The sequence below is a fragment of the Polypterus senegalus genome, chromosome 3 (assembly GCF_016835505.1).
Source record: "Polypterus senegalus isolate Bchr_013 chromosome 3, ASM1683550v1, whole genome shotgun sequence".
Taxonomy (NCBI): domain Eukaryota; kingdom Metazoa; phylum Chordata; class Cladistia; order Polypteriformes; family Polypteridae; genus Polypterus; species Polypterus senegalus.
Genome location: NC_053156.1, coordinates 182,136,461 through 182,163,480, shown reverse-complemented (window position 1 = coordinate 182,163,480; position 27,020 = coordinate 182,136,461). Strand labels below are relative to the sequence as shown.

The 27,020-nt window shown below is 36.7% G+C and overlaps 1 protein-coding gene across 1 annotated transcript in view; it reads right to left on the bottom strand.

Annotated features, from left to right (window-relative positions):
• xdh (xanthine dehydrogenase) overlaps positions 1-27,020 on the bottom strand; it is a 254,547-nt gene that overhangs the window by 100,843 nt on the left and 126,684 nt on the right. The window contains exons 19-21 of the mRNA XM_039748282.1: positions 24,887-25,006; positions 19,272-19,368; positions 4,306-4,430 (exon numbers count right to left, since the gene is read on the bottom strand). Of these exons, the coding sequence (XP_039604216.1) occupies positions 4,306-4,430; positions 19,272-19,368; positions 24,887-25,006 (342 nt within the window). The remainder of the gene's footprint in view (positions 1-4,305; positions 4,431-19,271; positions 19,369-24,886; positions 25,007-27,020) is intronic.

Below are 27,020 nucleotides of genomic sequence, written 5' to 3'. Positions count from 1 at the left end.
ATTTATGCAATGATGATTAAATTTAACTTTCATTCCTACTAAACATATTTGTGTCGACCAAATAAAAATTACTTATATTTAAAATTTAAATAGAACTTGAACAAATACGATAGTTCATAATACCCACGCAGCACTAAGTGCACGTAAGATTAGGAGTCATCCGTTTTAACAAGCAGCGTATTGCACTGATACGAAATAGCCTGCCCATTTAATTATTTAGGAATGGATAAATAAATAAAAATTTTGTACAAATAATGTTTTTAATTTTTCTTCCTCAATGGATTCTGGCACCCCCAGCAACAGCTGCTCTCACCCCAAAGGAGATATATATATATATATAGATAGATAGATATAGATATAGATATATATAGATATATAGATAGATATATAGATATAGATATATAGATATATATATAGATAGATATATAGATATATACATATAGATATATATATATATATATATATAGCTAGATATATATATATATAAGTGTATGTAAATGTGTGTCTGTATATATATATGTATATGTATATATATATATATATATATGTATATATATATATATATATATATATATTCCAGCAACACTCATGACAATGACAAAACAATTACATTGTCAATCATGTTACGTTATTATTAAAATGTTTCCTTTTCTTTTTCATTACGGGTATTTTGCTATATATGTATATGTATACATGTGTATAAATATATGTATATGTATATATATGCATATATATGTATATATATATATGTGTGTGTGTGTGTCTGTGTCTGTGTCTATATATATGACAGCAACACTTTTATCAGTGACAAAACAATTACATTAACAATTATCTTACGTTATTTTTTAAATGTTTCCTTTTCTTTTTTATAACTTCTTTAACACACTACTTCTCCGTGTAAGCTGGTATTTTGCTAGTATATATATATAGAATATATAGAAATATATATGTATATAGAATATATAGAAATATATATATAGAATATATAGAAATATATATATATAGAATATATAGAAATATATATATAATATATAGAAATATATATATATATATATATATATATAGAATATATAAAAATATATATATATATAGAATATATAGGAATATAGAATATATAGAAAGAATATATATAGAAAAAAGAAATATATAGAAAAGTACATTTTAGAATTAAGTGTTCTAGTTGCAGGCAAAACCTGGCTCCAAAAATTCATTGAAACTCAAAGCAAAAAGCAATATTACATACTAGCTCCAATTTAAGAATCCCTGACTTACTTTGCAGTGATATTTTAACTTAAAACATTGCTGTATCAAAGCCAAATATACAATAGGTGAGGAGGTATGTAATACATCAGATGATTAAAATTTTAATAAGACCTGGAAAATTCCTAAACAAAAATACAGGACTCAAACTGAAACTAAACATAGTTTTTTATGTAATTTAACCTAACATAACCACATAATTCAGTATTAACTTAGGGTCTAATATGTCTATTGAGATAAATTACTAAGAAGTGGGTATTGTAGATACAAATTACTAGGGAACAGAACTGTGCATGTGGCAGCATAAGAATAAATTACCTAAGAAGAAAGAGGGCAAGAACCAGGTTAGGCATCCTTTTTATCTGTTTAACACTGGCATTACAAGTCAGGTAGACACATATGAGAAACAGGACTTCATGCCAGATTTAAGAATGTAGCTTTGCCTTAGTGTAATCGTAGCAAGAACACATTACTTGGTTCCCAAAAGGTGTCTAGTCAAATTCATTCTGTAAATATGATTTTATTTGCCATAAAATAGATTAATAGATTCAATACTCTACTTAACTAACGTTTCTGACTAAAACAATGTGCTATGTTTCTCAGAAAATCCTGGAACGCAGAATGCAGTAGTCCTTCTACTAATTGTTGTTTTCAGAAAAAAAAATCCCTTCTGAGCACAATTTTATTTATGTTATTTAATTTGATTTGTCTGGAACATAGAATCTAATGTATTGCATTGGGTTATATTACAGCACGGGTTTGATCCTTTGGTTGTATTTATTTTTTTTATATTTCTATTATTTGTTGAATAATTATTTTGTCATGTTTCTATGTTTTACTATTGATTCCATTTTTTATCCAAAAATTCTGCACTGTCCATTTGAAATTGTTTATTATTTACTACCTATGTGTAATGAATTGCTCTCCTATGCTCCTTGTACTTTAAGGGAGGAGACCAAGGAGGAAGGGCAACCCTTATATGACTACAGCTGGTGCCCCACTCTGGTTTTATATGTCTGCCAGAAAAAAGAATCCAGTAGTGATTCACTGAATGTGATTAGAAGTCTTTTGTCTAAGTATTGAATTTCATTTGGATTTAGTTTTTTTCTGATTATTTCTGCTCTGTCTTTGGATTGTTGCTTTCTTCTTTTATCAGATTTGTGTTGCCCTTTTAATTACAAGCTAGAGTTATCACGTTTTCTTTCCCTTGTAAGGCATTTTTTGTGAAAGTTGGAATTTTATTGCATTTTTAAACTTTTAAGGCCTTCTCCCCATTTACAGGCCTGTCTAGGCTGAAGCCTGAAGGTAGAATTTGAGGGACTAGCCGGCTTGGGTGCGTCAGTGAAGGTCTTGCCGTGCTTTATGGCTCTTGGATGCATCACTTTCCTTTTTTCCATGTTTGTGACTCTGTGTTACAACATATTGAAGGTTTCTTCAAAAGAGTTTCAAACTTCTTTGTCTGCCATTCTTCATGACAATTTGGAATTCTGCTGCTGTTGTCATGCACACAATGGCAGCAAGATAAAAAAGGTTATATGCATCAATATAGATGGACACCCATTAGTGCCTTTGACCACTGCTTACTTGATAGTCAGACCACAATTTGTGAGACTACAGGGCTGTGTGTAAGATTGGGTGATTAGCAACTCAGAAACCTTCCAAACTACTGACCTGGCATATTTCCAATGTATATAAATACTAGACTTCAAAAATATTCTAACTGCAGAATCACTCTGATAAGAGTGGGGTATATCAGTAGGGGACAGAAAAAATACAGGTGTCTGATGGATGAGGTCATGGAGTGGTGCAGGTCTATAATTCCTCAGGGATGAACTTGGACAGAAGTGTAAATTGGGCTGAACAGAAGCCATGTACAAAAATGGTTAGAGTCAATTATATTTTGTGATAAGTTTTGGATCCTTTAACACAGCTGCTGCATACATTTCTGTATACACTCAGTTTGTCATCGCAAGTGTTCTCTTTAATGCAGTGGTATGTTGGGATGGTGGCAAGAGAGAAGGAGTTGTCAACATGTGTAACTAGTTAACCAGAAGTACTGGTTCTGTTCTGAGTACTGCCCTGGATTCTCAGAATGTAGCACAGAAAGACATTGGCTATTATGAAATGTCTACAATTCTCCCCTGTCACTCGTGTTCTCCCTGCAGAACACCTTTAGCACAAGGTTAATTCTACCATGCTGCTCTAAGCAGCTCTATTTCAGGTCTTTCTACCAGTTGTCATCAGATTTACAACATATCATCTTACTACATATTATGGATATATTTATTTTTCTATCAAAACATAAGATGAATAATACATATGTCCTTCCATCCATCTATTCATCCATCCATTTATTAAAATTTCTCCTTAAATGTTTTTGGGGAGTCAAAATCAGGTCATGCAGCATCAAGTGCAAGCCTAAAACCAACTTTGGAGGCTAACATCTAATGAAACCAAATAGATACATCTAAGAAAAACAGAGTTTATTTTAGTCAGGGGTGCTGGAAGTGAGTGCAGGTCTAAGTTAACTCTTTTAACTTAAAAACAATGTACAGAAATTAATAATATAATGATTGTTTCATTTTTAATAATGCAATTTGTGTTAAGAGAACAGTTCATATAATCATGTACAGAACAACATTAAGTGTGTAATTACAGACTTAAGTAGAAAAAAATTAAAGAATAATAAATACTAATATTTTGCATTTAGCGTCAGTTTTCAGGTTTGAGTCAAATGCAAAACTCACTATATGCTTTCAGAATACACAGGAATACAAAGTAAGTGTGTATTAAGTAAAACACAAATGAGATTAAACTGGAGATGTCTACACTTGTAGCTGGTAAGTATTTACCAGGCAATTATTTTGGTCCACATCATTTTCCATGATAAAAAAAAATGGTAACGGTAAACAACTTACATGTTTTCAGATTTGACTTGACATGCGAGTCCAAACCTTCATATACTGTAGGCACTCTTCAGGAGAATGGCTTATCCAAAATTCTAATCTAACCATTTCTAATTATAAACTGTCTACTTGTGCCTACCTGTGTTGCATGAGGGTTTTGTGTTGATACAAAAAGTTCAATTTCTCCCTCCTCCTTTTTGGGAACTGCCAAAGCACAATGAGTTTCCAGGTAGAAGTGCTCTTGTCCTCCAATGTGGATTTCACCTTAGAAAGTATAGATATTATTAATGTGAAAAAATAATTTAGGTGTAACATAACTTAAAGGTAACAATAGCTACGTATTTTGGTCATTGAAATATATAAGAACTGGTTTTGGAAAACTATTGAGATGGTCAATTAAACAAAGAATATAATAAAAGAAAAGTTGATGTAATACACAAAATGCACTGAAAGATGACTAAGAGATGACTAAGAAGTCAGAAGATGTCCCGTAAACAACCAGAATGGACAGTTGTTACATGCTCAGAAATTGCAAGGGTGGTGGCTCAACCCAAAGGGTATAAGTTGGAGGAGGAAGGTGGGAGCATGTGCTGATACAGTGTGTAACCGCACGTATAGGTAGAACCAGGAAAAAATAAAATAGACTTATTTTAAAATAAGTCATTTGGGTGTAAGCTGAAGAACCAACCACAGTAAATGTATACATTGATTGACACTTATGTAAATTCTGTTGCTTATAAAATAGACCTATACCCTTTTCATTTTGACCAGTCTGACAAAGATGTAACAGACTCCTTATGATGAATGCTCCCTCTTCATGAAGTGATATTAAAAGACGCATAGAATGGTTCCTCTTCTGCCAGGTTTCTAATAGTAACAGGTTCTAATTTTAAGATGAGATTTCTAGCATTAATAATGTATATATCCAAATTTAATTTCTTCCACAATAGATAATTATACATTGTATTAAACATACACTTTTTAACATATCAAATACTCAAGTGCATATTTTATGCTTCAGTCACTAATGTTGCTTTAGTTTCATACACAATCCATCCTGTTTGGAACTGTGAAAAAAAACAGACTCTATGGCATTAGTCACAGGTGAGAGGCAGTGATTATCTCTGAATGTGATATCAGTGCATTTATATCGTGACTTTTAACGAAACAAAAGAAAAGAATATTCCTCACATGGAAATGTAGGCCAACAGGCAACAAGAAATGTGGAAATGATTTATTACACCAAAGGGTTTAAATGAGTAATCATTGTCAATTTTTTGGCTAGTAATTTTTTATCTAATTTTAACTCAGTGTTATGGAGAGTTAGTGCCTATCCCATTGGTTGGGGTCGGGGGGTCAAAACAAGGTACAGTAGTGCACACCCACATTCACTAATTAATAGACAATAACATATTGCCAATTGACTAATGTCCAAATTCTAGGTCAGTGTTGTGCAACCTTCCATTTTGATCTGTTTGGTTTTGCAAGTTTTGATGTTATCAACTTTTTTTGAATTAAGTTACAGGTTTGTAGACAAGCTCAATATTTCTTTTGTAACTTCACTTTTTATAATAACAATGCAAGAACATTAATGTCTTAAAGTTATGTAGAAAAATAAAGGCTATTAATTAGGCAGTCTAATGTATTATACACTTTTTCTTGTTCATATTTTACATTGTTTCAGAAAAACTCTTTGTTGGATGTAATGTTTAATTTCAGCTTAGCTAATTCATTCATATCAGATAACTACTACACAGTAATTGTATTTAAGATAGTACTGTGCTGCTGTATTACTCTGTTAAAAACTACATTGATCAAAATGTATCTTCCACTTGAAAGCAACTTAATGGAGCACTGAATAGTGGCACACTGGTAGTGTTGCCACCTAGCAACAAGTAGACCATGATTCATGTCTTTGGATGCTCAATACATATACTTTAGCACATATTCCCCTTGCACCCTGCAGTGGGCTGGCACCCTGCCAGGGGTTTGTTTCCTGCCTTACACCCTGTGTTGGCTGGGATTGGCTCCAGCGGACCCCGTGACCCTGTAGGATATGGCGGGTTGGTTAATGGTTGGATGGATGGATGGATATTGCCCTTGTCCATGTGGGTTTTATCTAGGTGCTCTGGTAACATTACCAAGTCCAAAGACAAGCAGATTAGATGAATTAGCAGTGCTAAGTTGGTCCTAACATGTGTTTGTTGATGAGTGTGTCCACCATGAGGTGACTGTTTCTGCCCTGTGCCCTATGCTTGCTGATATAGGGTATGTGAGAGACTTGGAGGTAACAATATTGAAATATTTTATTATTAAAATATAGAATCCATCTTAGAAGTTTAAAAGTGTTAATAAAATGTCAGAAACCTATTCAAGCATATCAGGAAACCAAGTAAAGGCCAAGTGAACAACAAAATATTGGATGTACCAGAGGAAGGTTGCTATCATTGGTAAAATGTACCAGGAGTTGACTAAGAAATCAGCATAAACAACAAGACTGGACAGTTGTCATATACACAGAGATTTCAACGGTAATATTTAAACCTAAGAGATATGAAAAGAACAAAAGTCTAATGGATTAGACTTTTCTTTCAATAAGTCATTTGGGTGTAAATCAACAAATCAGAGTAAATGTATGAATTAATCAGCACTGTTATGTAAATTCATATGTTTATAAAACTGTCCATATTATTTTGACCATTTTGATCATTTTGTAATGGACTGCTATTAAGAATGCTCAGTATTTGCTGTAAGAGTAAATAAAGGATGCAATGAACAGTTTTCCCTTCTTACTGACTCGAAACATTAGTAGAGGAGAAATTTGTTTCTTAATTAATATGTTTGATTTCTACCACCACTTCAGTTATCCTGCAGCACTGCTCAGAACTAAGTGGGCTTGAAAAATGGTATGGTATGGTATGGTAGATTAGTCATTATCTAAAATTGGTGATAGATACAGCTCTAGTACAGACTATAAAAAAAATCTTGCTAAGAGAAAAAAAAAATCTTTATATTTTGGATTCATGCATTCATTGGAGCTCCCTGACATTTATTTTCTGTTGCGCCTTTCAACACTAGTTTTACAGAACTAGAAGATTAAAGTAAGCCAAGAGCTTAAATCTTGTGAACTTGTAGCTGAAAGACTGGCAGCTTCTTTGAACTAGAAAATGTAGTTCTGTTTGTAGGTCGAAGTGAGGTTTTTATTTCATCATGTTTAAATAACATATTACACTACCAAACCACATTCCTTAGTAGTTAAATCTTTATTTTTTTGGAATTTTTTTTTTTTCTTGTTTGCCCAGAGAAATTTACAAACACTAGCTGTATTACCTGGCTTCACTCGGTAAAACTGTCTAAAACAATGGACCTCAATTATATAGTCATATCAGTTAGAAAAATCAGTGGAGTTAAAAGGAATAATAGTGCCATCGCTTAATCATATGTATCAGAAATCAGAGTAATAGAGTGTGTATATGTATTACAGTACTTTTCTGTACACAATATTTCCATTGTTTTACTATGGGCTTAATTACAGTTAGGTCCATAAATATTTGGACAGAGACAACTTTTGTCTAATTTTGATTCTGTACATTACCACAATGAATTTTAAATGAAACAACTCGGATGCAGTTGAAGTGCAGACTTTCAGCTTTAATTCAGTGGGGTGAACAAAACGATTGCATAAAAATGTGAGGCAACTAAAGCATTTTTTAACACAATCCTGTCATTTCAGGGGCTCAAAAGTAATTGGACAATTGACTCAAAGGCTATTTCATGGGCAGGTGTGGGCAAGTCCATCGTTATGTCATTATTAATTAAGCAGATAAAAGGCCTGGAGTTGATTTGAGGTGTGGTGCTTGCATGTGGAAGATTTTGCTGTAAACAGACATGCGGTCAAAGGAGCTCTCCATGCAGGTGAAAGAAGCCATCCTTAAGCTGCGAAAACAGAAAAAACCCATCCGAGAAATTGCTACAATATTACAAGTAGCAAAATCTACAGTTTGGTACATCCTGAGAAAGAAAACAAGCACTGGTGAAGTCAGCAAAGCAAAAAGACCTGGACGTCCTCATAAGACAACAGTGGTGGATGATCGCAGAATCATTTCCATGGTGAAGAGAAACCTCTTCACAACAGCCAACCAAGACTGCATGAAAGTAAATACAGAGGGTGCACTGCAAGGTACAAGCCACTCATAATCCTCAAGAATAGAAAGGCTAGATTGGACTTTGCTAAAAAACATCTAAAAAAAAACAGCACAGTTCTGGCAAAACATTCTTTGGACAGATGAAACCAAGATCAACCTCTACCAGAATGATGGCAAAAAAAAAGTATGGAGAAGGCGTGGAACAGCTCATTATCCAAAGCATACCTCATCATCTGTAAAACACGGCGGCGGCAGTGTGATGACTTGGGCATGCATGGCTGCCAGTGGCACTGGGACACTAGTGTTTATTGATGATGTGACACAGGACAAAAGCAGTTGAATGAATTCTGAGGTGTTCAGAGACATACTGTCTGCTCAAATCCAGCTAAATGCAGTCAAATTGATTGGGCAGCGTTTCATGATACATATGGACAACGACCCAAAACATACAGCCAAAGCAACCCAGGAGTTTATTAAAGCAAAGAAGTGGAAAATTCTTGAATGGCCAAGTCAGTCACCTGATCTTAACCCAATTGAGCATGCATTTCACTTGTTGAAGACTAAACTTCAGACAGAAAGGCCCAAAAACAAATAACGACTTTCGCAGTTAAGGCCTGGCAGAGCATTAAAAAGGAGGAAACCCAGCATCTGGTGATGTCCATGAGTTCAAGACTTCAGGTTGTTATTACCAGCAAAAGGTTTTCAACCAAGTATTAGAAATGAACATTTTATTTCCAGTTATTTAATTTGACCAATTACTTTTGAGCCAATGAAATGAAGGGATTAAAAAATGCTTTAGTTGCCTCCCATTTTTATGCAATCTTTTTGTTCAAACCACTGAATTAAAGCTGAAAGTCTGCACTTCAACTGCATCCGAGTTGTTTCATTTAAAATTCATTGTGGTACAGAACCAAAATTCGAAAAAAGTTGACTCTGTTCAAATATTTATGGACCTAACTGTGTACCCGCTAACCCCAGGCGAACAACTAAACCCCAAGTTACAGCACGATTAGAAAACTGATAGTATAAAGCAGTTCAATATCTAAAATCTATTGGGCAACGTGACCAACACTCGTCCTTTTATTGACCCCCTCCACCAGTCCCAGCTTAGCATTAGCAACAAGCCATATCACCAAATAAAGAAGAAGCAAAAGAATAACACATATATTATTTTACATATATAAAGAAAAACAAACAAACAAATACATAGCAATCGAAAACCCCCTCTCTGGTTTAAACGTGCGATGTTCATAAATAAGAGAAACCAGTCTGTCCAAATGGGTTTACTGTCCTTATTGTTCAGGGCGAACAGAAACCCTACTGGAATATGCCGGCTGTCGAGCCGATAACAACAAAGTTTAATCCTACCGGTCCAAGATATTCGTCAGCGAAATCAAAGAAAAAGAGTCCGTCTTCAGAGACGCGTCTCCCTTTGTGTCCCTGAGTCTTCAAAAAAAACAGAACTTGTTCCAGTAGATTACTTGGCGCTACCTTGTCACTTCTCTTTGCTCCACCACAAGATGTCTCCCTTTCTCCCCTTCTTTTCCGGTTTTTAAGTTTTCAACACCAACCGCTCTGACCGAGTTATGACCTCCCCCTTAAAGGTGTATTTACAGCATCCTTCTTCCCTGCAATGTACCCTAAGAGGCATCAAACTGCCCACAGAATAATAGCACATGTGGCATCTGCTACAACTGTATTTCAGCTGCTCTTCTTACTCTTGTATATACTCTTGAACATACAATTTCCCATGAGTAAAACATTCCTTCCATAGATCAGTTACTGCTTTTCCTGGAGAAAAGCCATGGCTTTTATTGAAGTTCTTTAGAATACACATTTGTACAGGAAATTGCATTATTTTGAATTCAGACAGGCAATAAGTTGAATAAAGAGAATTTTGAGTAAAAATGTAATTTCACCATGTAGCAAATCCTGTACAAATGGTAACTTCAATCAAATTTGGATATAACGCTTTTATCAATAATCTTGCACCATTACAAAGTTTTGGAAGGTTTAGATCAAACGCAGTGAACAAACTGAAATAGATCTAGTGTATGGGAACAGCACTTTACCTCAGAATACACTGGGAACTGAAAACTGGAACTAGTAAAAACTGAAATAAACCCCAAGTAAATTTACAAAATGGAAAACAATGGAAAGTGAAATTCAAAGTACAGTGAACTGCAAAGCCTAACCTTGTAATGCACACTATATACTGTGAGACTCCAGAACCCTTGCTGTATGTTAAAAAAGCTATTAAAACAAGCAGGTTGTCCACTATTGGGTCAACTAATGTGTCTGTCAAAAAGAACAGATGAAAAGAAATTATATTGTTGATTTATTCTTGATTGAGATTTCAGGTGGACAACAGTGTTGGCTTTTTCAAAAATATAACCATTGATTAAAAAAATCTAGTGTGATCAGTTCATTTCAGATATATTTCCACACGTGGTGAACAATGTAAAATAAAATGTACACTTGGCCAGGAACATCAGGCCACCACTGTCCAGCTGACTGAATCTCACTTCATAGATGATGTCAAATATACTGTATGACATCAATACGTAATAACAAGAAAAACAGATGAGCTTTCTTTTGAATACATTACATTTTGCATGCGACTTTACAATAGTGAAATTAAATGGGTATTTGAGTTTTGGAGTTTTTAAGTTTTTTTTGGAGGGGGGTTTAGAAAGAAAGGAAGGTTGCTCTACAAGGATTTTTCAAATTTACACAAACTGTGGTAGCATTTAAACTGACGCGAGGAAACCACTTCTGCCGTATTTCTCCCTCCATCGCTTCTGCTGCTGCCTTCATTAGCAAACACTGAGAACCCACATTTCTCTGCATGTTCAAAGTGCTGAACCTAAAAGGACCCATTGCCTTAGAATAGCTCATTAATCAGAGCATTATGACTGACAAAAAAACATGAGTCAAATAATTTTCTTTTTTCAATAAACTCACCAAATTTCAATCAAATCAGTCAAAGCTTTTTTGAGGTTTTGAAATATTTCATTTCCTATTGTTGAGGAGTTCTTTACACCTAAATATTGATATTTATGGATACCTAATGACTTAGGTGTACAATCCTGCCAATTTTTAGTATATTTATAAATAGATAATTTCATTTCACAGAATTTGATTTGTTGAACTTTCTCACAAGTTACAGCTACTTGTATTTGTTTAACATTCTTGAGCTAAATTGTGAAAAGATAGCTGCTCAGTGCCTTTTCCTAATTCAGGGAACTAAACTGTTCTTCCGACAGACAGCTGTGATATATGGCCGGCAGTCTTCCCTGCAACATGGAGGTGCCCTGAATTCCAGCAGGGCATCATGGACCTTGGAGTTTTACTTTACAGCCCTGTTGGATACCATGGGGACCGCCAGGGGATGCTGCAGGGAAGAACAGGGAGTTGTATTTTCCATATAGCCCGGAAGTACTCCCTAGTCACGGGGAGGGAAGAAGCGAAGTACTTCTGGGCTGAAAAAGAAGGAATTTTCAGCTGACCTGGAAATGCTATGAAATCACGTGGACTGAGGGACAGAAGCACTTCCGGGTCAAGGAGTATAAAAGGACTGTGGGAGATCCCAGCAGTGAGCAGAGTTGGGAGGAAGGGTGACGGAGCTTGTGGGAGTGGAGGATTGTGGTTATTAATTGTATTATTGTGATTATTGATTTATTATTAGACCATTAGAACACTCTAGACGAGAACAGGCCATTCAGCCCAACAAAGCTTGCCAGTCCAATCCACTTAATTCTTCCAAGAAAACATCAAGTCGAGTTTTGAAAGTCCCTAATGTCTTACTGTCTACCACACTACTTAGTAGCTTATTCTAAGTGTCTATCGTTCTTTGTGTAAAGAAAAACTTTCTAATGTTTGTGCAAATTTACTCTTAACAAGTTTCCAACTGTGTCCCCATGTTATTGATGAACTCATTTTAAAATAACAGTCTCGATCCACTGTACTGATTCCCTTCATAATTTTAAACACTTCAATCATGTCACCTCTTAATCTTCTTTTGCTTAATCTGTAAAGGCTCAGCTCTTTTAATCTTTCCAATTAATTCAACCCCTGTAGCCCTGGAATCAGCCTAGTCGCTCTTCTCTGGACCTTTTCTAGCGCTGCTATGTCCTTTTTGTAGCCTGGAGTCCAAAACTTCACACAGTACTCAAGATGAGGCCTCACCAGTACATTATAAAGGTTGAGCAGAACCTCCTTGGACTTGTACTCCACACATCGTGCTATATATCCTAACATTCTGTTAGCTTTCTTAATGGATTCTGAACACTGTCGGTAAGTCGATAGCTTACAGTCCACTATGACTCCTAAATCCTTCTCATAAGTTGTACTCTCGATTTTCCAACTGCCCATTGTGTATTCAAACCTAACATTTTTACTTCCTATATGTAATACTTTACATTTACTGACATTAAATTTTACCTGCCACAAACCTGCCCAATTCTGTATGCTATCCAAGTCCTTCTGTAATGATATAATGGATTCCAAATTAACTGCTAGTCCACCTATCTTGGTATCATCTGCAAATTTAACCAGCTTGTTACTTATATTCCTATCTAAATCATTTATGCAGTGCATCCGGAAAGTATTCACAGCGCATCACTTTTTCCACATTTTGTTATGTTACAGCCTTATTCCAAAATGGATTAAATTAATTTTTTTCCTCAGAATTCTACACACAACACCCCATAATGACATGAAAAAGGTTTATTTGAGGTTTTTGCAAATTTATTAAAAATTAAAAAACTGAGAACTCACATGTACATAAATTTTCACAGCCTTTGCTCAATACTTTGTCGATGCATATTTGGCAGCAATTACAGCCTCATGTCTTTTTGAATATGATGCCACAAGCTTGGCACACCTATCCTTGGCCAGTTTCGCCCATTCCTCTTTGCAGCACCTCTTAAGCTCCATCAGGTTGGATTTGAAGCGTCGGTGCACAGCCATTTTAAGATCGCTCCAGAGATGTTCAATCAGATTCAAGTCTGGGCTCTGGCTGGGCCACTCAAGGACATTTACAGAGTTGTCCTGAAGCCACTCCTTTGATATCTTGGCTGTGTGCTTAGGGTCGTTGTCCTGCTGAAAGATGAACCATCGCCCCAGTCTGAGGTCAAGAGCGCTCTGGAGCAGGTTTTCATCCAGGATGCCTCTGTACATTGTTGCAGTCATCTTTCCCTTAATCCTGACTAGTCTCCCATTTCCTGACGCTGAAAAACATCCCCACAGCAAGATGCTGCCACCACCATGCTTCACTGTAGCGATGGTATTGGCTTGGTGATGAGCGTTGCCTGGTTTCCTCCAAACATGACGCCTGGCATTCACACCAAAGAGTTCAATCTTTGTCTCATCAGACCAGATATTTTGTTTCTCATGGTCTGAGAGTCCTTCAGGTGCCTTTTGGCAAACTCCAGGCGGGCTGCCATGTGCCTTTTACTAAGTAGTAGCTTCCGTCTGGCCACTCTACCATACATGCCTGATTGGTGGATTGCTGCAGAGATGGTTGTCCTTCTGGAAGGTTCTCCTCTCTCCACAGAGGACCTCTGGAGCTCTGACATAGTGACCATCGGGTTCTTGGTCACCTCCCTTCTCCTCCAATCACTCAGTTTAGATGGCCAGCCAGCTCTAGGAAGAGTCCAGGTGGTTTCAAACTTCTTCCACTTACAGATGATGGAGGCCACTGTGCTCATTGGGACCTTCAAAACAGCAGAAATTTTTTCTGTAACCTTCCCCAGATTTGTGTCTCGAGACAATCCTGTCTCAGAGGTCTACAGACAATTCCTTTGACTTCATGCTTGCTTTGTGCTCTGACATGAACTGTCAACTGTGGGACCTTATATAGACAGGTCTGTGGCTTTCCAAATCATGTCCAATCAACTGAATTTACCACAGGTGGACTCCAATTAAGTTGCAGAAACATCTCAAGGATGATCAGGGGAAACAGGATGCACCTGAGCTCAATTTTGAGCTTCATGGCAAAGGCTGTGAATACTTATGTACATGTGCTTTCCCAATTTTTTTTTTTTAATAAATTTGCAAAAATTTCAAGTAAAACGTTTTTCACGTTTCACGTTGTCATTATGGGGTGTTGTGTGTAGAATTCTGAGGAAAAAATGAATTTAATCCATTTTGGAATAAGGCTGTAACATAACAAAATGTGGAAAAAGTGATGCGCTGTATATATTAAAAATAGCAGCGGCCCTAGCACTGACCCCTGTGGAACACCACTCTTAACATCGGCCAGTTCTGATGAGGTTCCTCGCACCATCACCCTCTGATTCCTGTGTCTGAGCTAATTCTGTACCCATCTAAAAACATCACCTTGAATTCCCACTTCTTTTAATTTGATGCCCAACCTCTTATGTGGCACCTTATCAAATGCTTTCTGAAAGTCCAGATAAATAATATCATAAGCTCAACTTTGATCACATCCTTTTGTTGCCTCCTCATAGAATTCCAGTATGTTAGTAAAACACGACCTCCCTCTTCTGAACCCATGCTGACTGTTCAGAATAACTCCTGTCCTTGTCATGTGTTGCTCAATCTTATCGTTAATAATTCCTTCCATTAATTTTCCTGTGATGCAGGAAGCTTACTGGCTTATAGTTGCTTGGATCTACCCTGTCACCCTTTTTATATAATGGGATGATATTTGCCATTTTCCAGTCCTCCGGAATCTCTTCAGTGTGCAGTCACTTCCTAAAAATATGTGTCAAGGGTTTATATATGTACTCACTAGCCTCCTTAAGAACACAAGGTCCTGGTGATTTGTTTGATTTCATCTTATTTAATCTGAGCAGCACTTCTCCCTCTACAATTTCCAAATCCCTCAGTACCTCCTTAGTAGTCGCATTTACTGCTGGCAGGTTATCCACTTGCTCACTTGTAAACATCACAGAAAAATGCAAGTTTAGGGCATCCACTATTTCACTGTCTGTATCTTTTAATTCCCCTTTACTATTCCTGATGCACTTGACCTCCTCCTTGACTGTTATTTTACTATTAAAATACTGAAAAAATCTCTTAGGGTCTTCTTTCGCCTTATCTGCTATATTCCTCTCCAACTGTCTTTTAGACTCCCTGATATCCTTCTTAATGGTTACCCTCGTGTTCTCATACACTAAACTATTCACTTTGCAGTCATTAGTCTTATATGCCTTATACAGCCGTTTTTTCCTTTGCAACTTTTCTTTTTAAATCTTTATTAATCCACCGTGGAGTTTTTTTTAGTTTCCTATTAATTCCAAATTTGGTATGTATCTGTCCTGCATTACATGTAAAACATTTTTAAACCTGTTCCACTGCTCCTCAACTTTCTACACACTTAAAATCTTATCCCGGTGTGTCCTACTTAGACTTCTAATCTCCTCAATCTCAATTTGTTCCAACGTGGACAATGACAAATGGATCCACCAACGCTCTGGCCAAAAGCCTATCCAGCCTTCCAGGGAGGTCTCCAACCTGTGCTCCCGGAAGTCAACACACCGTGCGAGACTCTCTCTCTCTGGAGCCCACCTGCACTTTAATTCCCCCAATGATTGAGTCCCCAACTGTCACTACCTCTCTCTTTTTGGGAACTGGTTTTGAGGTGGTCCGTTGGGGCTCCTCATCCCTGCCTACCACCTCAGAATTATCAGAGTCACTGTCCAGCTCAACAAGGACATGATAACGGTTTGACTCTTCTAATTCTGGGGTTGATGCCCCCGGACAGTGTGCACCTTTTACCTTACGCCTTGTGACCTACCTGTCTGGTCTGGAATCTCCTCCCGCCCCACCTTGGGGATGCACACTATCTCTCTAAAGGACATCTGGGCCAAGTCTCCCAATTCTCTATTACAACTCAGGTCAGCCAACTCCTCCTCCTGTTCAGTGACCCTGAGCTCGAGGAGCTGGATCAGCTGGCATCTCTTGCAGATGTAGCCCTCATAGACAACTGGCTCTTCCAAACCATCATCTAAAAAATCCAACATCCAACAGGACTTGCATTGCACTGGCATCATTATTAAAACTTGATTTGGGATTACTAAACTGCCTGAACTTTTTTTTTTTTCTTAAAATTTCTTCTTCCTTCAGGTGCTCCTTAACTTAAATGGTAACACTAAGATCTCCTACAGATATTTTACACCTTTTCCCCTTAAGCTCCTGTACTGTTCTCTCTCAGCTGCCTGCTGTTTGTCTTTCTATGAGGTTAACTTTACTTTTCTCTGTCTCTTCTCCTACCTTTGCGCTCCTTATAAGCTCTTCACTCGCACTGTTTGTATTCCCCCGTATTAATGAACCAAATACGCTGTCGCCCACTTAACTGTTCTACCTCTGGACCGCTAAGGACTGTTTAATCTAAAATAAACAAATAAATAAAACCTTACTGCCTTATTTGCTCCTACTACAGCTCCTTGTGCCTGATCGGCATCTTAATGCTGGCCGCTTACCTGCGCACTCCTTAGGCCTTCCACTTTTACTGCTTTGAAGTCAGCCGCGGCCTTTTTTTTCCTTTTCCTTTAAACTAAGGAATCGCTGTTACGACGACGTGGTTATTTATTTACAAATGCCGATATCAGTTACTGCTGCTTTCTACCCTGACTCCTCGATACTAATTCAAATACAGATAACAAGAACCAGAACAGGTACAAGTACAAGTAACTTTTCCAAGCGCACCTCCAAACACCAGCTACTTTTGCTCTTGTGCGGGCAAAAAAAAAAATCTTCTAAAGGGAAAAAAGCTTTAGAAATTCCCACACGGCTCCGTAGCGGCAACCAAAACCAAAGTTTTTAAGAGCAAAATATAATTTTTTATTTAAATCCCACACCACAGAACAGACCAAAAACTCTCAACAGCCTTTAGCGTTTGCAAAACATACGTCAGACTACGTATTGATAGTATTGTGGAGGTGGAGGTGCTTAGTGCACTTTATTCAAGAAATTAAAATATTTCGGAACTTTTACCTGGTGTCTGAGGGTTCAGGGGTCAACAGCGACCCCTATCTGTCACACAGCATAAAAATTTAAATGTTTGAAATTAAAAAAAAACTCCTTATGCTGAATTCAATTATAACTCATTATTGCATTCTGAAACTGGTATTCAGCATCAGCAGAAGAATGTATCAGATTATATAGTCCAAATCCAGTAGTTAAAACTATACATCATTATTATTTTATCACCAGAAACCATACAAGTTTTTTAACCCAGAAGCAGGCGTGTCTTGGAGCTGTAGTTCCATCATCAGCACAACAGCCATGAAAGAATCAGAATCATGTGAAAGTTGTTGATTCTATTATGGCTTTCATGTAAAGTCCATTGAGTGGTCGCATGATGAACTGTATATTTATCAATAATATGAACAGTGTTTCAAGCCAGGGTGGCACGGTGGCGCAGTGGTAGCACTGCTGCCTCGCAGTTAGGAGACCCGGGTTTGCTTCCCGGGTCCTCCCTGCGTGGAGTTTGCATGTTCTCCCTGTGTCTGCGTGGGTTTCCTCGGGGCGCTCCGGTTTCCTCCCACAATCCAAAGATTAGGTGGATTGGCGATTCTAAATTGGTCGTGGTGGGTGTGTTTGTGTGTGTCCTGCGGTAGGTTGGCACCCTGCCCAGGATTGGTTCCTGCCCTGTGTTGGCTGGGATTGGCTCCCGTGACCCTGTGTTCAGATTTGGAGGGTTAGAAAATGGATGGATGTTTCAAGCCAAGAGAAATTTTGGATGAACCAGTTTCATTTTCTAGCAAATGTTTCTATATTGAAACTTTGGAAAGAATCAGAAAGCATTAAAGCCATGCTTGCATGGTCATGTATGGGAAAAAGATCTTGCACTTTTTTTTCTTACATGCAGTTCTTTATGGGTCATCATAAAGAAATTACCACAGGTGGCTGACAGCATGCACTGATACAGCACATTGCTGTAACCACTACACAATGAACCACCTCAGGAACCCAAATTAGGGAACAACATTTTCTTAAAATTTGGTATCAGTTTGGATGGTATATGAAGTAAGTGTATGTTTTGATCCCAGCTTTACAAGCTAACTATTTTCCCCTCACCTGATTATCCTGACAGCACAAATCGAGAATCAGTTCTGTAAAGGACAACAGCCTATCAAATGGTTCATTCACACATCAGCAATTACCTGGTGTCAACTTGGAACTGTCATTTATCTAACCCACAGAAAGAGACCAAAGAGTGACATCTTGCAGTTTTCACCTGACTTTAATTGCTGCATGTAATTTCAGTTCAACCTGCTTTTATTAAGGGTACCATAGACATATGGGACTCAAGTCATGTAAAATAGCGAAAAAGAGGTCTGCTCCACAAATGTTTTTGGGTACCCTCAAACTCCCTGAATGAGTAGTCTGGTGAGAGAATCAACCAAATGCAGATGCTTCATGTTAGTATGAAACTCTTGGGTGTGAGAAATTTGTATAGTAGTCACAAGCTAATTTTCTGATCTTATTAAATAAGTTTCTAGTTCCGCTATATACTTTGGCATCCTTTCTGACATCAAGAGAGAGGGGTTTGTGACATTAACTACTAAGTCACTCTGTGTGAGCTTTTGAAAAATCAAAAATTCTTAATGCAAGAAATTGTATATAGCAAATCAAGTGCATTATTATTATTATTATAATTATTATTATTACTAAAGTTATTTTTTCATGTTTTCTTATTTTTCATAGGCCTTAAAATTACATAGCATCTTGGCACAGAACCTAAAGTGCCCTTCTGTTGGATAATATGAAAAAAAGCATCTACATTAACCTTATAAACCTAATTGCTACTTTTAATTTTTCAAGAAAAATAAACCAAATTACAGGTGATTTGTTTTGAACTCTGAAAACTTAATTTGGCAAATCATGTACATACTGCATTATATGTAAACAAACATGGATAAAAATAAAACATTTTTTGATGAACATTTAACATAACAGGAATGAAAGATATCTGGATAACACATACCTTCTAATACATGATCAGCTTCTTCAAACCCCTTCTTAAGGTTTCCTTTTTCAAGTTTTTTGATTGGTTCATAAAAAGATTTATTTGCAATAGCTTCCTATTTAAACAAAAATGTTATAATAATGCACAATCAACACAATCAGCAGAGGAAAGATTAAGATACAGATCAAGGTTCTGTGATATTCAGTATATGACAACTAGATTTGTAGTACTTCAATACTGAATGATAAAATCGAAGGGCGAGTTATTTAATTGTATTGCATTTAATTCAGAATGTGTTTTTTCTTTATACTTGATTTGTAAATAAAATTTGTCTGAGACTGGCTTCTTATCCTAAGGAATGCGTATTTAAAAAAACCTCATCTAAGCTTTTTCAATGCAACTTTGAATTGCTCCCGGAAAAAAGTGCAGATATACAGCAAATGAAAATATCAGGTTAAAACAATGTTATTCTAAAAGTAAACAAATAAATGAATCCTGCATTAAAATGAAATTACAATATCAGTTGTGAGGCATCTCTGAACAACAGTTTGAAAGAGTAAAGTCTGATTTGCTTGCTAAGGTTTCAAGTCTTATATGTGCCTTGGTCTATGTTAACACTTTACATATGAAGTCTTATTTCTTATATCTAGGACTTTTCACCTAAAACAATGGCTCAAGGCTCTTCTTTAATTTTGTATTTTCCACAAACAATGGTACAGTTCCTGATGAACTAAATGTGTCATTAATCAGTTAGTTAGTTAGAGGTGGACTTACATATGCTAAACAATTATAGACTGATTTCAAATGTACCCTTTCTTTCTATATTATTTGAAAAATCAGTTGTCATATAGCTTCAGTCTTTACCTTATACATCAAAACATACTTGAAAAATTCCTGTGTGGCTTCTTTACTGGCCACAGAACACAGTACTTGGTTACTTATTTCATGCATCTATGGTTCTCTGTGAGAAGAATATCTTCCTAACGTTTGTGTGATATTTACCCTTAACTGTGTCCCCATGCTCTTGAACTTATTTTAAAATAACAGTCTTGATTCATTGTACTAATTCCCTTGGTAATTTTAAACAATTCAATCATGTCTCCTCTTAATCTGCTTTTGTTTAAACTGTAGCCATGGTAAACTGCTGTAGCCCTGGAATCAGGCTAGTCACTCTTCTCTCTACTTTTTCTAGCACTGCTATGCTCTTTTTGTAGCCTGGAGTGCAAAACTCCACACAATACTCCAGACAAGGCCACACCAGTACATTATAAAGCTTGAGCATAACCTCCTTGAACATGTACTCTACACATCATGCTATATAACCTAACATTCTGTTAGCCTTCTTAATGGCTTCTGAACACTGCCTGGCAGGTGATAGAGTCAAGTCTACTACAACTCCTAAATCCTTCTCATAAGATATACTTTGATTTTCAGACCTCCCAATGGTTTTAATTTCCTACATGTAGTACTTTACATTTACTAACATTAAATTTAATCTGCCACAAATCAATAATGATTCAACGGATTCTAGATTATCTGTGAATCCATCTAGCTTGGTATCATCTACAAATTTAAGTAGCTTGTTATATATATATATATATATATACAGTATATATATATATACAGTATATATACAGTAAATATACAGTATATATATATATATATATATATATATATATATATATATATATATATATATATATATACATAGCACTGATCCACTGGGGACACCACTCTTAACATCAGCCAATTCTGATATAGTTCCTTACATCATAAACCTTTGCTTCCTGTGTCTGAGCCAATTTAACACATATGTACAAACAACAACCTGTCCCACTTATTTTAGACTGATGCCCAATCTCTCATGTGACACCTTATTAAATGCTTTCTGAGTGTCAAGATAAATAATAAATAATACCATATCTTCAGCTTTGTTTATATCCTTTTGTTGCTTCCTCATAGAATCCATCATGTTAGTAAAACATGACCTCCCTCTTCTGAACCCATGCTAACTGTTCATTAAAACTCCTGTTCTTGCCATGTGTTGCTCAATCATACTTTTAATAATTCCTTCCATTAATTTGCCTGTGATGCACATTAAGATTACTGGAATATAGTTACTTGGATCTGCCTGGTCCCAAAGCTGTGGAATAATCTGTCTGCTAACGTAAAAGATGCCTCTTCAGTCTCACCTTTTAAATCCATGTTGAAGACTCACAACCTTAGTCTACTGTACGCTGACTAGAGCTACTACTTTGTTGTACTTATGGCATCTCTGTTTGTTAGTCAAATATATAAGCATAAAAATAATTATGAACCATTACCATTTATGCTCTGTTCGGTATCTTTTCTTGGTATCATGCTATGGTACTTGGCACTGCTCTACTGCTAAGCTGTTTCCATTGTGGTAAGCCAGCCCCGGACACAGACAGACAGACACCGAACGTTCCAACATACACGTTTTAATTAATTCAGTCTGGAACACAACACAATGCTCTTGCACCAAACACCTTTTGTTCAGTCCTTTCTCTCCTCTTCGGACTTCTCCTTCTAACTTTCCACCTCTCCTCCCGAGCTTCGCCTTCTTCCTCCTGACTCAACTCTCTCAATAGAGGGAGGCAGCCTCTTTTATATTCACCCAGATGTGCTCCAGGTACTCGCTGATGAACTTCTGGCGGCACTTCCTGGTGTGGCGGAAATGCTGTATGAGCACCTGGAAGCATTTCGGGTGTCCCTGGAATTAATCCCCCCAGTACCTCTGGGTGTGGTGGAAGTGCTGGCCTCCAGGGCTCCACAACTGTCCGGGCCCCCCTGGCGGAGGCCCTCCTGTGGTCCAGGGGAGGTATCTGCACTGGCAATCGGAAGGTTGCCGGTTCGAATCCCGTAAATGCCAATAGGGACTCTGCTCTGTTGAGCCCTTGAGCTAGGCCCTTAATCTGCAATTGCTGAGCGCTTTGAGTAGTAAGAAAAGTGCTATATAAATGCAAAGAATTATTGTTATTGTCCCTCTCACGGTCCTTCCAGGCGTCCCGGCCTGGCATGTGTCTTGGCCATCCGTCACACCATGCACATGGAAAAGACACCTGGGGATACTGGGAGCTCTGTAATCCATGGATAGAAAAATTTTTTCATCAGATTAGTCCTTCCAGCACAGACTGTATTGCAGAATGCTATAAAAGAGTGTGACATCAATTTGCCTAGGCCTCCGGAACTGTAAATGTCAACTTTTTCTTTGACATTCTCTATTATAATCAGCTGTGGACCGTCCAGAACTCTCTTTTCTTGAAGGATGTGCTGTCTGTAGTTTTTGTTTCCCTCTCCCACATTGTCAAGTGGCTGAAGTTCACCAGTTAATTAATGGACAGAATGTTATGGGCTCCATTTAAGCTGACTGGTTTTCAGACTACTTTGTGTCTTTATGTACTAATTATGTAATTAGTCAAGTCTGTAATTACATTGTCATAGCACTCTCCACTTGCACTCGTTTGAAAAGTTCTATACAGATATAAATTTAGTAGAATTGAACTGTCTTTATTAGACAGTAGAATTAAACTGTCTTTATCCCTAACCTTGTGTCTTTGTACGTTTTATTCCCAGATCCAAATAGACATTCAGATTATGTTAACTAGCCCACATAAGTGTACCCTGCAATGACTCTGCACCGAATGTTGCCAGAATAGGCTCCAGCCCCCCAAGACTCTAACTTGGAATAAGCAGATTTTAGTTAGGATATTGCGTTATATTATGAAATACTCCCTTTGAAGTTTTACACTTATTAGATAGATAGATAGATAGATAGATAGATAGATAGATAGATAGATAGATAGATAGACAGTTTATTAATCCCAAGGGGAAATTCACATACTCCAGCATTTAGGATGTGTTAGGAAGTATTTATTTAAGATTATGTTATCAAATGAAGTGCTGATCTATAAACATGTTGATAAAGATAAACTGAAAAATTAATAAAATAATTTTATATCTGTGGAATATATATAGTATACAATAAGAACTGACATCATTATCTCAGTTTACTTTTGTAAAATGTATTGTTGTGTTCTACTACTTAATGCTGCAGAAAAAAGGTAACACATCTTTGTAAAACTGCATCTGTGAATTGCAAGCTAAGAAATATGTCAAAGTATTTCAAACAGTGTTCTGAAAAATAGCTTGCACAATTTTTCTCTGCATACAAAGATACGTTCTTAGGAATCAACTGAAACAGTAAGACATCTTGGTAAAAATGGTATTGAAGGTATTGAATACTGATAAACTCTCATACCTACATTAGGAGACTTACGTTAATACAGACAGGCTTATGAAAAACACCAACCCTTATGTGAAATTGATTGATCAAAGATAAAGCATGCATACTCATTTCAAAGACAATTACAGTGGAAAGTGATGCACTGAGGTTCAATAATATCAGACATCTTCCTTAATTAGAATACCACAAACAAAAGTATACATCGAGAATAACAACAAAGTCATACATTACTAGTCTACATTGTCTGACGATATACCGTAAATAAATAGAGAACTTTATCTATATAAACTGCATTATTATTATTATTATTATATTATTATTATTACTATTATTATCTGTCTCCAGGTGGAAATTTTGCTTTTTTCTGAAGTTCTTTAAATAAACAAATACATAAATAGATAAATAAATTATTACATGTAACTCACATTCAGGAAATATTCCAAATAATGTAACTAGATTTATGGCTTATGTTGCTGCCATAGTACATTTTAGGTGAGCTTGCTGTTTTCATTTTGACATTTTCTTAGATATCAATAATAAATCAGTCTATGTGACATGAGATTTATTTGAACACCACTGTAATTTTGCTTGCATTTATGTGTGGTGTGAGTGAAAGTAAAGGTCATAGAACAATGTGCATATTTCATTGTTAGTATTCTGTGTAAACATTTCTTTAGAGTAACAACAGTTTTTAGCCATTAGTCAATCATCTTGCAACTTTTGACAGATAATTCTTTTCAGAAACATGCACACCAGTACAGTAGCCAGCTGAAGGTAATTTTGTAGGGCTCTGGCAGTGCTCCTCCTGGCACAAAGGAAGAGATACTGGTCCTGTTGCAGGTTTGATACCCTTCTAATGGCCCTATCCAGCTTATTTCATGTAATGGCCCATCTCCTGGTGTCTCCTCCATGCTCTTGAGACTGTGCTGGGAGACACAGAAAACCTTCTTGTGATGGCACTTATGAATGTGCCAACCTGGAGGAGCTGGAATACCTGTGCAATCTGAATCACCTGAAGGTACCACCTCATGCTACCAGTACTGACAAGGACATTAGAAAAATACAAAACTAGAGAAGAATCAGTCAGGAAGGATATAGAGAGAGCAATTGTCTGTTGCCACCGCCTGCAATACCATTCCCTGTTTGGGGGTTCTCATGCTTCGCCTCTCCAGTGCACCTGTTGTCACTTTCATTTGCACCAAAGCAGCTGAAGTTAATTCACAATCACTTATGCATACTAACTGGACAGATTAATATCCCTAAAGCTTAAGTGACTTTGTGTTAGACTCTGATGATTAAGTGCCCCCTTATTTTTTTGATCAGTGTATTTCTTCAAAGCAGCAACATTTGTTTCCTTAACACTTACCTGAATAGTAATAATATAGCTCAGCTCCTTATATGCAACATTCACAACCTTGGCAGCTCTGTTTGCATGCTCCTGTGTATCTGCAACAACTGCACCAATAATATGTCCAATGCATGTAACCTGAAACCAACAAAACATATGTCCTTACAAAAAACAGGGTGCATGGAATTATTAGATAAACAGGTATGCATTATTTTAAGTTCACATGTCACTTCATGAATAAGTGAATTAGAGAGACTGGAATGATTGTGACACATTTGAGTAGCAGATAGTGCTGCCACTTCATTGCACTTTGACCGCACTGAGTACTTTAGGTGTACAGTTTGAAATTTTGGGAAGAATCTGTTGTCCTCAGATGAAACTCTTGTAGTGTTAATGCAATTACATTGGATGGAATGTGTAAAATGTCACAGAGTAAGTGGACATGTGTGTCATTGTTTTCTATAATGAACCGGCACCTTAGCCATAGCTATTCTGAATCTTTTGTTTCTGAATTGTATCTCTGTTTTTAAGGCAGGCTTCAGCCCTGTAATTATTAATTGTCAGATACATCAAAATGCCATATGCTGGACCATAACATATAATAAGTGGAATGGCTGGACTGAATTGGTAAATATTGATTGGTATCTAAGTATTTACAACTCACAATTTGCTTTCTGTGTCCAGCAGAAGTACTTGTATCATTTTTATTCTCAATTTTCATCTTAATCTTGAAGCATAACATTAGAATGGATGTATCATCACTGATTAGGGATCCTATGTCAGATTCTCTTATTCTGCTGGAATTATCAAAACTTGCCTGTGCCTTATGCATTGCCGACTGCTAGTAGTGAGACTGAATGGCTATCTGACCTACAAAAGCTGGACTAGAGCATTTTATTTTCTTTCCTACTGTAAGTTGTCATCTGAATGCTTAAAGAAAAGTATTAGTTTTTAAATAACATTACAGATGCATGCATCTTATACATACCGCAGAATGTTTTTGTTCAGGATTTCATTTACAATGCATTAGGTTTATAAATGATTTATATTGTATAGGTTGCTAGGTTTTAAAATAACAGCGTGTTTCCTGTAAAGTAAATTGAACTGAATTTACTTCTAATTTGTAGGCAGATTAAAGTAGAAATGACAAACATTGTATAACTACTGTTTCCTGTAGTTAACTAAACATAAAATATCCCTCCTTCATAAAATTTTTATCCCTAATTAATTAACTATAATTATTTAACACACAAGACAAAAATTGTAGCATATCATACTTAAAAACTAATAAACAATTCCGTTCCCTCAAGTCAATTTTGTGTAAGATAACAGGTAGATAAGTTATTAACATAACAAAATTCACACATCCACATCAGATTTGAGGTGGGGCCTATCCTTGGCGGGACTGGGTAAAAGACGAGGAACAGCCCTGGACAGGTTGTCATTTCCTTGTAAGGGCCACCTGCACACACATACACACACACAATACTCAATGTTCCCATAGGTACAATTCTGAATTACCAGTCAACATAACCAGCAAGTAGGGAGGAAATATAAAGTATTTGGTGGGAAACCCATATAGACATGGGGAGAAAGTGCAGTCTTGACACAGATTTGGCATAAGATAAATTAGATGGAAGAACTACCCACTGCACAATTTCTATGGCCTCAGTAGTGCGCAATTTTGTTTGAATGGTCTGGAGACCCATCTTCAGTTCCCAGAGTACTGTTAGATGGGTTAGGCAGACTTTATTATTCCAGGGGGAAGATTGTTTGCAGTTGTTCAAATTGGGGCTGTCCTCGCTAAAGATGAATGAGTAGTGTAGCACTGAGTTTAACTGACATGCACTGTACTGTTGCTGATGTAGAGGCTCATGAGGTATAGCTTAGCAACAAACAGATTATGTGGAATTCAACAATAAGATATGTAATAAGAAGGTTAAAAATACCTATCCATCTGATAGTCTTTTTTCAAAACCCACTAAGTGAGAACAAGGTAGCAGGGGAGATAGAGCCATCCAATAAAGCATTGGATGTGAAGCAAAGACAGGAAGAGTTCATGAACATGTTTCCAGCATATCACAGGGTGAAAACACACACACATACACATTGTGAGATTGGTGCTTGGATACCGCCGACCTGACACAGACTG